Below are 13,285 nucleotides of genomic sequence, written 5' to 3'. Positions count from 1 at the left end.
TCCCAGCTGCTGTAAAAAAGCATAATTTTACTGGCTTCAACAAACCTGTCTCGCTATGCATCAGTTTAGGATCTGACTCCTAATGCCTAAAAGGAAACGATGGCCATTTAAAATGAATGATGAGTAGGGCAATTCACTTCCGTGCAAATGCACACGGTGATTTTCAGTTTGCTTTAACTTCATCATGCTGGAGCCATACTGCCTGTTTTGTCTGCAGGACTGCAAACCTGAGATTTATTTGGATGAGGCCTTTATGTAGAAATGATTGGTTCTTACACCATGACCCTTTGGGGGAATTGTCACCTCTACCCTCCCAGTTGTTCCATTTATAAACTCACTTCATTACTTTGTAGTTTGAGCCTTTACAGAGAGCTACAATCCCTCCTCCGGTGCCGACGATTAAATCTCCCATCTTCAGCAAAAGCAAAGCTGTGACTCCCTAGGAGAAAACAGGATTAAACCACAGCTGGGTGGAAGCAGAGCCTCTTTATTGCTGCAGCCATGCTGAATAGCATGACGGAGTCTCTGTAGTGCTCCCGGTGGTGGTACTTATGCCACTCAAATACGGCTTTATCAGTGGTCTTGGACTGACCTAGGCTAAAGGGTGACTCTTGAGAGGGAGAAGGGAGAAAAGAGTTATTAATGGCAGGTATATATGAGCTAACACAGTATGAGGAGCAAGGAAACAGCATCATCATGGATCCTTTGGAGCAGCTGGGACCGCGGATGAGCCTACATATCCTTGCCTCATTCCAGCAAGGAATACACACATTTGTATCAGTGCCTCCACTTCCCCTTCTGCTCATTCTTCATCTTTCAGACATGAAAACAACAGAGGATAAAACTCAGCCCAAGCATCCTTTCCTACAGCTCCTTTTAGGACAGATCCCCTGCATCCCAGGCCTCTCCCCCTGTCTGAAAGATGGATGCAATCCCATCTCCCACCTATTAGTAATAAAACACATTTGTCACAGAAAAGCTTTGGAAAATTACTCAGCCTGTCATCAACATGGGTGTCTGCTATTTACTAGGATGAGCAGATCAGCAGGAGGTCAGCTGTTAGAAAAAGGAGAGATGCTTTTCAGTGGGTAAAGTACCAGACTACACTAAAAACCCCAAATCAGCAAACAAACAGAAAAATGAAAACGGTCCTCAGCCTTGCCACAATATTTCTAGTGGAAGAAAAGTCAGTACCTACTTCAGTTCTGCTACCTGTGAAGTAACACTACTCTGCCGTATCTGAGACAGCAGATTAATTCTTGAAAATCTCTGAGACACCCCAACATAGGCTGCAAGAGGGGTGAAATTACTTCTGTGGGGTTAAATCTGGGTATTCTTAGTCAGAAAAGTATCCCTGCTACCTTGGGGGAACATACGCATGAGTGAAATGGAAAGAAAAAAAAATAAATAAAGGAAATAAAGGCGCTTTATGCCATCAAAACTTGGACTGAAAACAAAGCTCTGTCACGAAGTGAGAGTGTACAGGAGGGCAGAACTCATCGCCGGAATTGTTCTGAACTAGACAGGCCAGCTGGTAGCAGCTCCAGGCTCCCCGCGGCTTGGAAGGAGTCTGGTGAGCTGACATTTTAAGTTGCAGTATAGACTCCTGCAGCATTTGCCATACCTAGGCTAATAAGCAGTGCTGCCAACTGTCATGATCACACCAGCAGTTCTGCAGCATTGAGATTTTTTTCCTTTAAGCCCAAGCTCATAGGGCTGTTACGTGAAAACAACAATTTCTGTCTGGTGGAGTTTTTTTTCTGGAAAAAAAAGCCCAACCTCTAGCATTTAGTGTTCTGAAAGCACAGAGAAGTGAATTCTTGAAGAATAACCAAGAGGCAAATCAGAATAATTCTGCATTTATTCTTTAGGAAGAAATCCCTGTCATATGCTTGCCTTGTGATTTTTGAACAAATACAGGTGTCAGCACTTTACGATTAAGTTTGACATCCAAGCAGCACCACCCAGCATTCCTGTTCTTTTCAAGCATTAATCTGGCCTAACACCGGTAAATTTTCAGGATTAAACACTTTCAGAGTGTTTAAAAGAATGAAAGCCAGAAAGCATTGATGTTCTGTGCGGAAAGGACTGAAGCTCGAAGGGAGGAGAGATAGGATGTGAAGAAAGAAGAGAAAACAAGATGCAAATTTGAGCTATTCAGACCCAAAGGGATGTTGCAAAAGCCACAGACAAGGTCTGATGAATTTGGAAAAATGACTTTGGTTCAATTATCCAACCAAGTGGAAGCAATTGGTTGTTTTCAAAGTCTTGCTTTTGAAGAAAAGAAAAATAATCACTGTATACGTAACTGTGTGTTCCAGTGCTGGTGTTCCAGGCAGCCTTGCACCTACCTATGCATCAGTTTAAGGGCTCTTGAACCTCAGGATCAAATACATATGGATTGTGGGGAAAAATAAAAGAAAAAAACTTTACTGATTTGCAATTTATTTGCACTATTCCCCATTCTTCATTAGTCTGTCGCCACCAGTGGCATATCCACGGCCTCCTGTAATATCAGGACTGTTCGCTGTGAAAAACACAACCTCCAGAGAGGATTTTGTGCCGTACTATCACAACACTACCAGGCAGAAAGCCAGGTTTCATGCAAATATTCTGAGCAAGAGCACGAGAACAAAGGGATTCTTTTTAATTAGAAATATGATCCACGAGCAGAACTGTTTCTGAACAATGTTTTTAAAAATTTCCTATGAGGTGTTGGCAGCATTTTGCAAGTCCCCTGTTATCACAGGCCCATCAACTCCCTTTTCATCTACTGTTTTGCAGTTTTTCCTATAAAAGACTTCTACCTCAAATGCCCTTTGGGTTTAGCATTATGGCAGGTGGTGGCATTAGAAATCAAACCTATGACTATGCACTTGATCTGATTACAGCTCCCTGCTACTTGCTGATAAATTAAAGTCTTTGCAGCACTGCCCAGACTGCTTTGATTTTTCCGAGGTATTCTCTTCTGTTCTTCAATTTGAGAGGGAAATGGGTATTGTTAAGGGTGTTTTTTTTGTCTTAAAGTGGCCAGGATTCATTGCCCAGGCTCTAAAAATCATCAGAGTTTGATTTCAACCTTAACTGGACAGTTGTGCTTCCTTCTTGTCCAGTCTGTTCTTTGAATCGCCACGAGTAAACAGATAGCTTTATAAGTTGCACTTGTTATTCCTAGAGTCCAGCCGTTCACGTTAACGAGGCAATGAATATTTTATACACTGCCAATCATCTCGTAGATGAAATGCAGAGTCTAATGTAGGAGATTAAAAATATCACCATTCATTATTTGATTCTTACAAAAAGAAACCACTGCTTTGAAGTATGATTATAAATAAAAACACCAGCAAAAATCCAGCCTGCCCGTTCCCTTCCCTGCAGGGATATTTGCTCTTTGTCCCATTCTGATCTCTTGCAAAGCTCGAGTGCTCTATGAACTCTTCTAGTGCACCTCCTTTAATTTCTTTTTTTTTTTTTTTACAATGCAAATCACTCCAACTATTTCTGAAAATGCATTTACAATTGTACATCCCTGTTTGCATCTGAACAGGCGCCTTATAGCTCCTCAAGCCTGCGATGGGGATAAAAATTGACTTTGCTGTTTATGCCAGTATTTATAGACACTCTGTAATCAGAAAAGCACTTAAACTTAATTCCATATAGATGGAAAACAAGTTGCTTCATCATACTAGCAAACTATTCTGCCGCTCCTCTTCAAAACAGAAACAAAGAATCTTCAGATCGTGTCTATATAATAAACACACTCTTATATATCTAAAGGCAAAGTTCCTTTAAGGTTGACCAAACTTATTTTCAATAAACATCTTCTCCTCACCCAAGCGGTATCTAAACTCTTTCTTTAAAGATGTGCTTGTCGTGGGGTGGCTGTGGGTTTCAGGTTTAGAGTTTCACGGTGTGCCATCGGCTCAGAATTCCCCGGTGCAACTGGTGAACACGGTTTTCAGAGATGCAGGATAATGTTCATTCACAAATAGGCATCTTTCCAGATAAAAACGCAATAGAGTGCTGAAAACGGTTCCACGGGGCGGGAGGCTGGGACAGTTCCACCACTGGGGGCTGTGGGAACAACTTCCATGGCAGGGAGCGGGGGAAATGCCAGTTAGGAAAAGCAATGCATGTCCCAAAAGCCATGCTTTGGAGCAGTTGTGCCTACCTTGAAACAGCGTGGGTCACTTGGGAAACAAGCTGTAAGGCAGCTTTGCTTTACACGGTTAGACAGGTGAGAATTTTTGTTACGAAATACAAAAATGTACATTTTCAAGGCAGATACAAAAGATGTCTTGTGAAATACACACAGCTCTGTGGCGGGGGGAAAGAAAAAATCAACACTTCTCGAGTTAGCAATATGATGTACTAAACTGTGTAGAAACAAGGATGCAAATACTTTTGTTTTGATAAATGATGGGTTTTTGACTTGAAAAAACATCTGCAAAATACCTCTCTTGGCATTGAAGGCTATGCTACAACTGGGAATTTCTGCCATAAAACATTAGATCCTACGTGTGTTTGGCGAGGACTTGTTGACAGTCTAGTGACAAGGTATTATTTGTATGCAGAGATGTGCAATGGGTGGGTGGAAATAGAATCACAGAACGGAGCTAAGAAGGGAGAACTGGAAAGTACGAAAGTGGGTCTGACAGTAGCTGGAGGTAAAAAAGTACCAGCACCTTCTCACTGACGGCAGCGATACAGGTTTACCCTGATGAATTTGCCATTTCGGGCATATGGAAACTGCATTGGGAAGAGTGAGGGAAGAGAGCAGAGAGGAAGAAAGCAAGAGGAGAAGGGGCAATAGGGCTGTGCATGTGTCTGACTGAAAAGCTGGTCTTTGAGCAGAAATATCTGTTTTAAGGAACAGGGTAAAGAGGAGATCAGAAGGACTACTTGTTATTTCCATCCAGTGTGAATGCCTCCTTTCCTCTCCCTACTCCCAGGATGACCAGTGGTATATCTTAAGTAGCTGCCATTACATAACAGTAATAAAACAAAGTTTAAGTATGAGGTTTGTATGAGCTTCAACAAGGCCAAGTGCTGGGTCCTGCACTGGGGTCACAACAACCCCACACAACACTACAGGCATGGGCAAGAGTGGCTGGAAAGCTGCCCGGCAGAAAAGGATCTGGGGATGTTGGTCGACAGGCAGCTGAAGATGAGCCAGCAGTGTGCCCAGGTGGCCAAGAGGGCCAACAGCATCCTGGCTTGTATCAGGACTGGTGTGGCCAGCAGGAGCAGGGCAGTGACCATGCCCCTGTCCTGGGCACTGGTGAAGCCACCCCTTGAATGCTGGGTTCAAAGTTGGGCCCCTCGCTCCCAGAAGGACCTGGAGGGGCTGGAGCGGGTCCAGAGAAGGGCAAGGAAGGTGGGGAGGGGTGTGGAGCCCCAGGCTGCTGGGGGGCACCGCGGGTCTGGGGGAGCTGGGGGTGTTCAGTGTGGAGAAGAGGAGGCTGAGGGGAGCCCTTATTGCTCCCTACAACTGCCTGACAGGAGGGGGAGCCGGGGCTGGGTCGGTCTCTGCTCCCAGGGGACAGGTGATGGGATGAGGGAAAACGGCCTCAAGTTGTGCCAGGGCAGGTTTAGGTTGGACATTGGGAAAAATTTCTTCCCCACAAGGGCTGTCAAGCACTGGAAGGGGCTGCCCAGGGAAGGGGTTGAGTCCCCATCCCTGGGGGTATTTAAAAGCCGGGCTTAGGCTTAGGTGCTTTGGGACACGGTTTAGTGGGGGATGGCAGGGTTAGGGTAATGGTTGGGGTTGATGATCTTAAAGGTCTTTTCCAACCCAAACAATTCTATGATTCTAAGTCAGATTAATGCCTACCAGCTCAGGTCTCACCCACAAGGTTAGCAGGCAGCTCTGACAAGATCCACTTCTGGATCTTCTCTTACTCTGAGCATCTTGTCAGTCTCTTGCATAGTCAAATGTCCCATTTTTCTTCAGCTTTTCTCTATCAGAAGCAATGTCAGCTGAAGCTCATGATGCTCCAAAGGTCTCTGCCACAAACTGCATTTCCTGTGGATTTGCCTTATGATAAAACCCCTCACCATACGGATTGGACTGTGGTCTGGCTTTGAGCCTCTGCTTTTCTTTAAAAGGCCCTTGGCCCTCTTTCAACCCCCAAATTGTACAGCATCCTGCTAATGACGCTATTTGATGTCTTCTTTAGCTTTCCAGAATTATATTTTTTGTGAAGTTTTGTTTGAAATGCATTTGGTGCCTTTTCCTCACCCCTGAAGGCAAAGGGAGTTCAGGACCTTGTGTGGCTTCAACCAGGTACTCTAGGCAAGGTACACGTACTGTTTGATGTCGAAGGACTCAAAGCACGCAAGCATTTAAAAGGGGAGGTAATATTAAATCATAGAATCATTTAGGTTGGAAAAGACCTTTAAGATCATTGAGTCCAACCATTAACCTAACACTGCCATTCCACCACTAAACCCTGTCCCTAAGCAAAATCATCAAGACCTTGGCACAAGAGACAGCCAGGACATGGGTTGGGTTCTGTGTAGTTGCAAAACCATGCAGGACGACTGCTGGAAGACCGGCTTCACAGTGTCCAGCACAGGCATACCCACAGGAGTATGCACCTTCAGCAAAGTTAGGATTCCCGTCAGGAAAACAAAATATGTACATTCTCATCACTTAATATGTACACAGAATTGAATTACTTACACTCCTACAATGAAAGTGGGAAAAATGAGTAATAACTTCTCCAACCTTCTGCAATAGATAAATATCGAAAGATATTTCAAAGAATTCAGTGGCTCCAAGTTATCCCAGACATATGGGCCTGCATTTGTAACGCGACAAACACTACATTTTGAATGGACACGCATATGTTTTGTATGTACCTGTGTTGGTACAAGCAAAGTTCAGGAGGCTGAGTAAAAAGTCCAGAGTAGCTTTTTCTTTGGGGTTGACTGCTGAATTTTTCTTACAGTTCTTGTTAGTCTCGTGTTTGCTCTCAAACAAGATGTGCTTTGCAGGACAGCTTCCCCGTGGCATCCTTAATGGTATATTCAGTGCTTCCACCTGCATTGCTTCCCCTGCTGCTCCCTGATTTTCATGGTTGCTAATAGAATTGCAAAATACATTCAACCTAATGCAAGAAAGCTTTTCCAGGAAGTGTTTAAATTCCTTAGGTATCACTTCCTCCACTGGGTATAAACTGAGAAACTACACAAAGTCTTTTATAGCAACAAATAAAGAGAAATCAAGAACAAGTGTACTAGCTGGTGCTGTTTATCATTAAAGCAGAATTCTTGTACAATGAAAGGCCAAAAGCTCCTTATTCAGGAGATATTCCTGTCTCAGGGCACTCATACTAAGACCCATGAGTCCCAATTATAGACAAAAAAAGCTAAGTTAAAAGAACTTTGGGGTTATGAAGTCAAGCACTCTGAAGTTAAAGAGCAACAGAATCAATGTACCCTGTGGAACCTTGTTTTGCCCCAGTTGTGCATATGCACTATAATAAACTCTTTAATTATATTATTTGTCCTACCTTTTTCAGTAAGACCTCTGCCTCATCAGTGGCAGAATCGGAATTTCAAAAAGACGATCTCCTGAAGGGAAGGGGGAGGAATGGTACAGGGAACACACACAAAAATCTAGGGGGTCGGATGCTTTTTTAAGAGCAGTTGTGGTTTGAAGTTTTTTCCAAAATACTCCTCCTGTGGCAAACAGCTGTCTTGGAAAATTTCAGCCCAGACAGTTTAACAAATCTCTAAGATCTGAATACAGGACCCTACAGCAGTAAGTGGGGGAAAGCCCCACAGATGGGCAGAGAGGAACCTGATGAAGTTCAAAAAGGGCAAGTGTTGAGCGCTGCACCTAGGGAGGTTGAACCCTATGCACCAGTACAGGCTGGGGGCTGACCTGCTGGAAAGCAGCTCTGCCAAGAGGGACCTGGGAGTCCTGGTGCACAACAAGCTGACCATGAGCCAGCAGTGTGCCCTTGTTGCCAAGAAGGCCAATGGTATCCTGGGGTGTATTAAGAGGAGTGTAGCCAGCAGGGTGAGGGAGGTTATTCCCCCGCCTCTACTCTGCCCTGGTGAGACCCCACCTGGAGTACTGTGTCCAGTTCTGGGCTCCCTGGTTCAAGAAAAATGATGAACTCCTAGAGAGAGTCCAGAGGAGGGCAACAAAGATGATGAGGGGACTGGAGCATCTCCCCTGTGAGGAAACGCTGAAAGAGGTGCGCTTGTTCAGCCTGAAGAAGACTGAGAGGGAATCTCATCAACACATACAAATATCTTAAGGGTGGATGTCATGAGGACGGAGCCAGACTCTTCTCAGTGGTGTCCAGCGACAGGACAAGGGGCAATGGGTACAAACTGAAGCAGAAGAGGTTTCAGTTGAATATGAGGAAGAACAACTTCACCCTGAGGGTGACAGAGCCCTGGAACAGGCTGCTCAGGGCGGCTGTGGAATCTCCTTCTCTGGAGATATTCAACCTCCACCTGGACAGTGTCCAGTGCACTCTGCTCTGGGTGAGCCTGCTTGAGCAGGGGGGTTGGCCTGGGTGATCTCCTGAGGTCCCTTCCAACCCTTGCCATTCTGTGATTCTGTGATAAGCACTTTTGCCGGTCTTCCCAGGAATGTACTCTGTCTCACTCCAGCTAGTATCTTCCTAACAAGAAAAGAACTCAGGAACTACTCCATTTTTACAACTGTTTTTTCACTTTTTATGACTTGTCCCAGATTTATTATAAAAGAGAGCTTGTGGGATGACACATGAGATTCAGGTAAAACCCAAATTCTGAGCCAAATGAAACCGAAGAGAGCTGGGCTAACGGTCTCGGACTTCAGGATTGAGACTGAGACACAAAGAAGGAACAACACAGCAAAACGGTGTGAATCAACTTTGTGATGGTTCTCCTGGAGGCTGTCCTACTTCTAGTTACTAATGAAGAGGAGGATAAGGGAAAAATTCAAGTCACAGGGCTGCTACTCACCAAGCTAAACTTTTCCTTCTGGGGCCCATAGGCAGTCATCAGCTTGTTGTTTGTATTCACTTTCAGGACATCACCACTTGATGTGCCAACATAAAAATAATTATCATCATCTGCCATCTATAGGAAAGCATAAAAAAAAAGAAAAAAAAGAGATCATGGTCTGGATACCAAGACATACGTCCCAAGCCTAGCACTGGGCTGCATAAATAGCTTTGTTTCAGTGTATTGCCAAGATTTAATCTGAGGGGATACAGGCAATGTTTTCACCCCGTCACACTCAGAGATCCGTAACACTGCTGAATGACAGACATTTCAAATCTAGATAATATTTTGAAGCAAAAGCGGAATTCTCTCGGTGCTAGAGCCTGTGACTAAAATACATGCTGCTTCCCTTCAGAAGCATTCAAAACACTCCTTCCCAGGATAAAGAATCTGTGGGAGACCATCTGCCACGAGTCAACACTTGGTAACTTCACTGCCATCACGCAGTTGTCGTTGGCATTTCTAGCATTACTATAAAAGCTCGTGGTTTTCCTCTAGTCCGTGGAGAGTTCCTTAGTTTAGCCAAATCATTTTGGCTGAGACTTACCTTAACACATGTGATCACTCTTCTCAGTTGCCCTGTCTGGCATTCAGTCGGTCGGATTTTCCTATTTGCTAGATCCAGTTCCCATACTCGAATGGTGCCACTGTAAGAACAAATATAGCAGGATCAAATCCACATATGCAGAAATATCCAAGTTTTTTCACTACTAGAAGAATTAAAAAACCTTTACAAGGCTACATCATTCTGAAATTTTAATAAGGAGGAAAAGAACAATATCAGAGAGGCCAGATGTAAGTCTCTGTCTTTTCCACTGTCTCGTAGGGTAACTTTTTCCAGGTAAATCAAAAATCTTAAAGGTTCAGCAAAAACATATCCGAGGATTATGGAGGAGTATGTAACAACCTTGACAGTTCATTTCCCAGAGACATGCACCATGAAAATCTTAGTTCCTAGAATAGGAAAGGAACAGTATTGGACACTTCCAACTATTTTCCAGCACAATGTAATCGACAACATAGGAGCCGATATAAAATCTTTACACACAATTGCCCTTACATTTAACAACATGTTGAAATTGCAAAGACCAGCACTCAGAAGTGCAACTGCAGCCAAGAGCATCCAAAGCCTCCCCTGATTTAAAGGGAGGTGCAGGTCCTCAACATGTTTAAATGTCAGGCCAGATATATGGGGGCTGTCTCAAATCCATGCAAAATGTGACTTTTTGTACAAACTTTTGTTACAAGCCACTGACCAACTGTACATCACATCTGGTGAGGACAGGAGACGATCCAACTACCTGCAAGATATCATTGTTTCTCCATTAATTAACCATTGTTCAGAGCCACTCATTGACTGCTTTTCTTGTGTAAACACTGGCAACTAAGTATTTTAAACACTGCCTGGGGAATGCTGAGTACAAAATCCTGCTATCAGGAACAAAAGTGACGCATTCGGGTCCCTGTGTGCTGCTTTGAAAACCTTGTTATGTGTAGAACAAGCAGAAATGCCTTAAAGGGACAAACTGATGGATATTCGTGGGTCCATTCAGAGCAAAAAGAAAAGCCAGGAGCACACAGCTGCTTAAGTTTCCCTGTATTAAAGACTCTTTGTAAAAGGAAATAGGTCCATGGTTTCTATCCCTCATTTCTCATAAATAAAACCTTACTTTCCAGCAGTAACAAACATCTCATCTCTGCCACTGGCACACGCCACGACGGTCGCGTTCCCTGCGCTACGCGCTGAGGCAGGACTCCCACAGACAGCCTCTCTCTTGCCAATGTGCCACACAACCACGCTGCAGGAGAAGGAGAGGCTTTAAACAGTGTCACTTTTTGACATTACTCAAACCCAAATTACTAAAAAGCAAAAGTAAGACAAAACCTTATATTCCTGCAGTCTGTTCCCACCAGGATACACAATAAAAGTACCTTTGTAGAGATTTTACCCAAGAAAAACCTTATCACTAATGTGTGGAATTGCAGTTTACATCCCCTGCTCCTGAAGCAAGAGTATGTGTATTTGTCAGATTCCTTCCTCTGAGCAAGCCTCAAATCATATCTTAGGCCACTCGTGGAACCTGATTTAAAATAACTTTTTATTCCATTCTTACTTGTCTGTGCATCAAAGTAACAGTGACATTTATACTTCTTCAGGACAGTGCATTAAGCCTGGCTTAATGCAGGCTCCACCAGGTTTCTGGGTGATGACACCAACTTAAGAATTAGCTGCTCCCCTTGTCCTCTTCCTCAGCTGCTTCCCCATGCCCCATACTTTGCCCACCCGGCTTGGTTGGGCAGAGCTGGATCACTGGGGAGATTCAGCAACAGGGGCAAGAGCCAGGCTGCCAGAAGAGGGAGGAGTGAGGACTCCCCAAGAGCATTCTTTGATGCCCTACAATTTGACAGAAATCTCGTGCCAAGAAGCGGAAATCGTTACCTGCCATCGTCCTGGCCTCCCAGCGACACCAGATAAAGGCTGTTTGGAGAAAACGCTAGGCCCTCAATTTTAGCCTTATGCAGTGACAGCCGAGCAAGTAACTCCTTCCTCTGGAAATCCCACAGAATGATGTCTGCCTGAGGTGCAAAGCAAAGGGGTCAAAGCCAGAGCATGAGATACAACATGCAGGATTAGATATAACAGCTTTCTCTGGCGGGGAAGTTGTTAGAAGCAGGCAGGCTGGAGGTTAGCTTCTATCCAGCCCAGGGCTCTGCTGACATGAATACACTTCAGATTCAGTGCTGTAAGAAGCATTATTCCAGCTTACCTGTTGAGCAAATCTACTTCCTTTCAGAATCAAAATTTACCCTGGGACACTGAGTATTTGACTTTGATTTTAAAATACTGAAAACGATAATACTTGATTCCTTCCAGGTGTCTCAAGGTCTTTTCAAGTAGGCAAAAATTAAACCATAAAGAACTTTAGGGGTCTAAAAATGCAGGTAGGTGCCTGTCAAGGGCTTTTGAAAGTCCTAAGCAGCTCTGGAACTCATGTCTCACTTTAAATATAACACCATTTATTAATGAACATCTAATGAGATTTAGGCTGCCACATGCCCACAACACTTTGGATAAAAAGGACTGGAACTAAGAAATCCCTCAATCTAGTTAGTTCAATCCTAGGGAGACTGCCTAATACTTTACAAAAACATAAAGGAACATCCAGCAATGGACCAGCCACGGTTTCCCATTCTCTGCAACGTCCTCCCACTGTAGGCAATTTTTTTCCAACAAAAGCAAAAATAAACAAAAGGTGCTCCCACCGCTGGCAAGCCAACTCAAATTTCTTTGCTCAGTATTACACGGTTCAAATTAGAGCATTATCCACCTTGAAGCCGACAAAAGTGACTTGTCCAGAAGCAACGTACACCCCATTCCTGGATATGACGATGCAGGAGACATTATTGGTGTGGCCATGCAAGAAAGTCTGTTTCTTACTGTCCAGGTCTTGAATAACTACCGTACATCCCAGGGGATAGAGAATGTGCTCCTTATCAGGGTGGCAGATGAGGCCACAGGGTATGTGCCCTGCAAGAGAAAGGAGTGAAAAGATCTGCTGGCTGCTGGCAGTTCTGGGGGCTGCAGGCAAATTCCTGTCCCCGCCTGCAGCACGCCATCCCGAGAACAGGCTGACCTCTCCCCAACGCTGCCAGTGCTGCCAGTGGCCATGCTTACCGCACTCCCCAAGGGGAAATTGCTTGTTCCCCAGGGTTTACCTGACAAGGAGGGCAAAACCGAGAGCTTTCCAGTCCCCCCTCAAGGCATTCAGCAGAACAACCCCATGTAAAACTCAAGGGGTCACCTTTACACGTTTTGGACCGCACTGTGCTTCCTACAGCTACCAGGAGATTTAACCGGCCCAGAGGTCCAAGCCCTTTAGCACAGAGGGTTCTCCAGCAGCACCTGCTGATTTATGGAGGTCACATCACTGGTCCATGTTGCCATGCCCTGCCGTAAAATAGCTGCAAAGCCACAAATTCTCCAAGGCAGCAGTCAGCTAGTGAAGCCCTGGCGCCTAGCCCCCACCCCCGGGTCAGAGGAGTGCTTAGAACAGTATTTTGTGCAACCTGAGGTGGTTTTATTTTGCAATTAAACTCTTCTCGTTCTAGTAACCTGGCTAATTAGGAAAAAAAAAATCCTGCAATTCAGTCAAACTTTCCTGTTATTAACGTTGCTTCTGCCTCTTGGGGTGCCAGGCATGGGGTGCTGGGCAAGGGGAGCATGAGGAGGCGGTGAGGGGGGCAGACAGGGCTGTACACACCCGCTGCTCCC

At 44.7% G+C, this 13,285-nt stretch overlaps 1 protein-coding gene across 1 annotated transcript in view; it reads right to left on the bottom strand.

Moving 5' to 3' along the window:
* CFAP52 (cilia and flagella associated protein 52) overlaps positions 1–12,682 on the bottom strand; it is a 21,149-nt gene extending 8,467 nt beyond the window's left edge. Inside the window, exons 1-7 of the mRNA XM_009637722.2 lie at positions 12,648–12,682; positions 12,342–12,585; positions 11,453–11,589; positions 10,683–10,811; positions 9,560–9,659; positions 8,971–9,087; positions 339–439 (exon numbers count right to left, since the gene is read on the bottom strand). Of these exons, the coding sequence (XP_009636017.1) occupies positions 339–439; positions 8,971–9,087; positions 9,560–9,659; positions 10,683–10,811; positions 11,453–11,589; positions 12,342–12,585; positions 12,648–12,682 (863 nt within the window). The remainder of the gene's footprint in view (positions 1–338; positions 440–8,970; positions 9,088–9,559; positions 9,660–10,682; positions 10,812–11,452; positions 11,590–12,341; positions 12,586–12,647) is intronic.
* Positions 12,683–13,285: the final 603 nt, after the last annotated feature.

This window comes from Egretta garzetta, unplaced genomic scaffold (genome assembly GCF_000687185.1).
Source record: "Egretta garzetta isolate BGI_Z169 unplaced genomic scaffold, ASM68718v1 scaffold34, whole genome shotgun sequence".
Classification (NCBI taxonomy): domain Eukaryota; kingdom Metazoa; phylum Chordata; class Aves; order Pelecaniformes; family Ardeidae; genus Egretta; species Egretta garzetta.
Note: the sequence above shows the minus strand (reverse complement) of the source record. Positions and strands in the feature narration are given on the sequence as shown.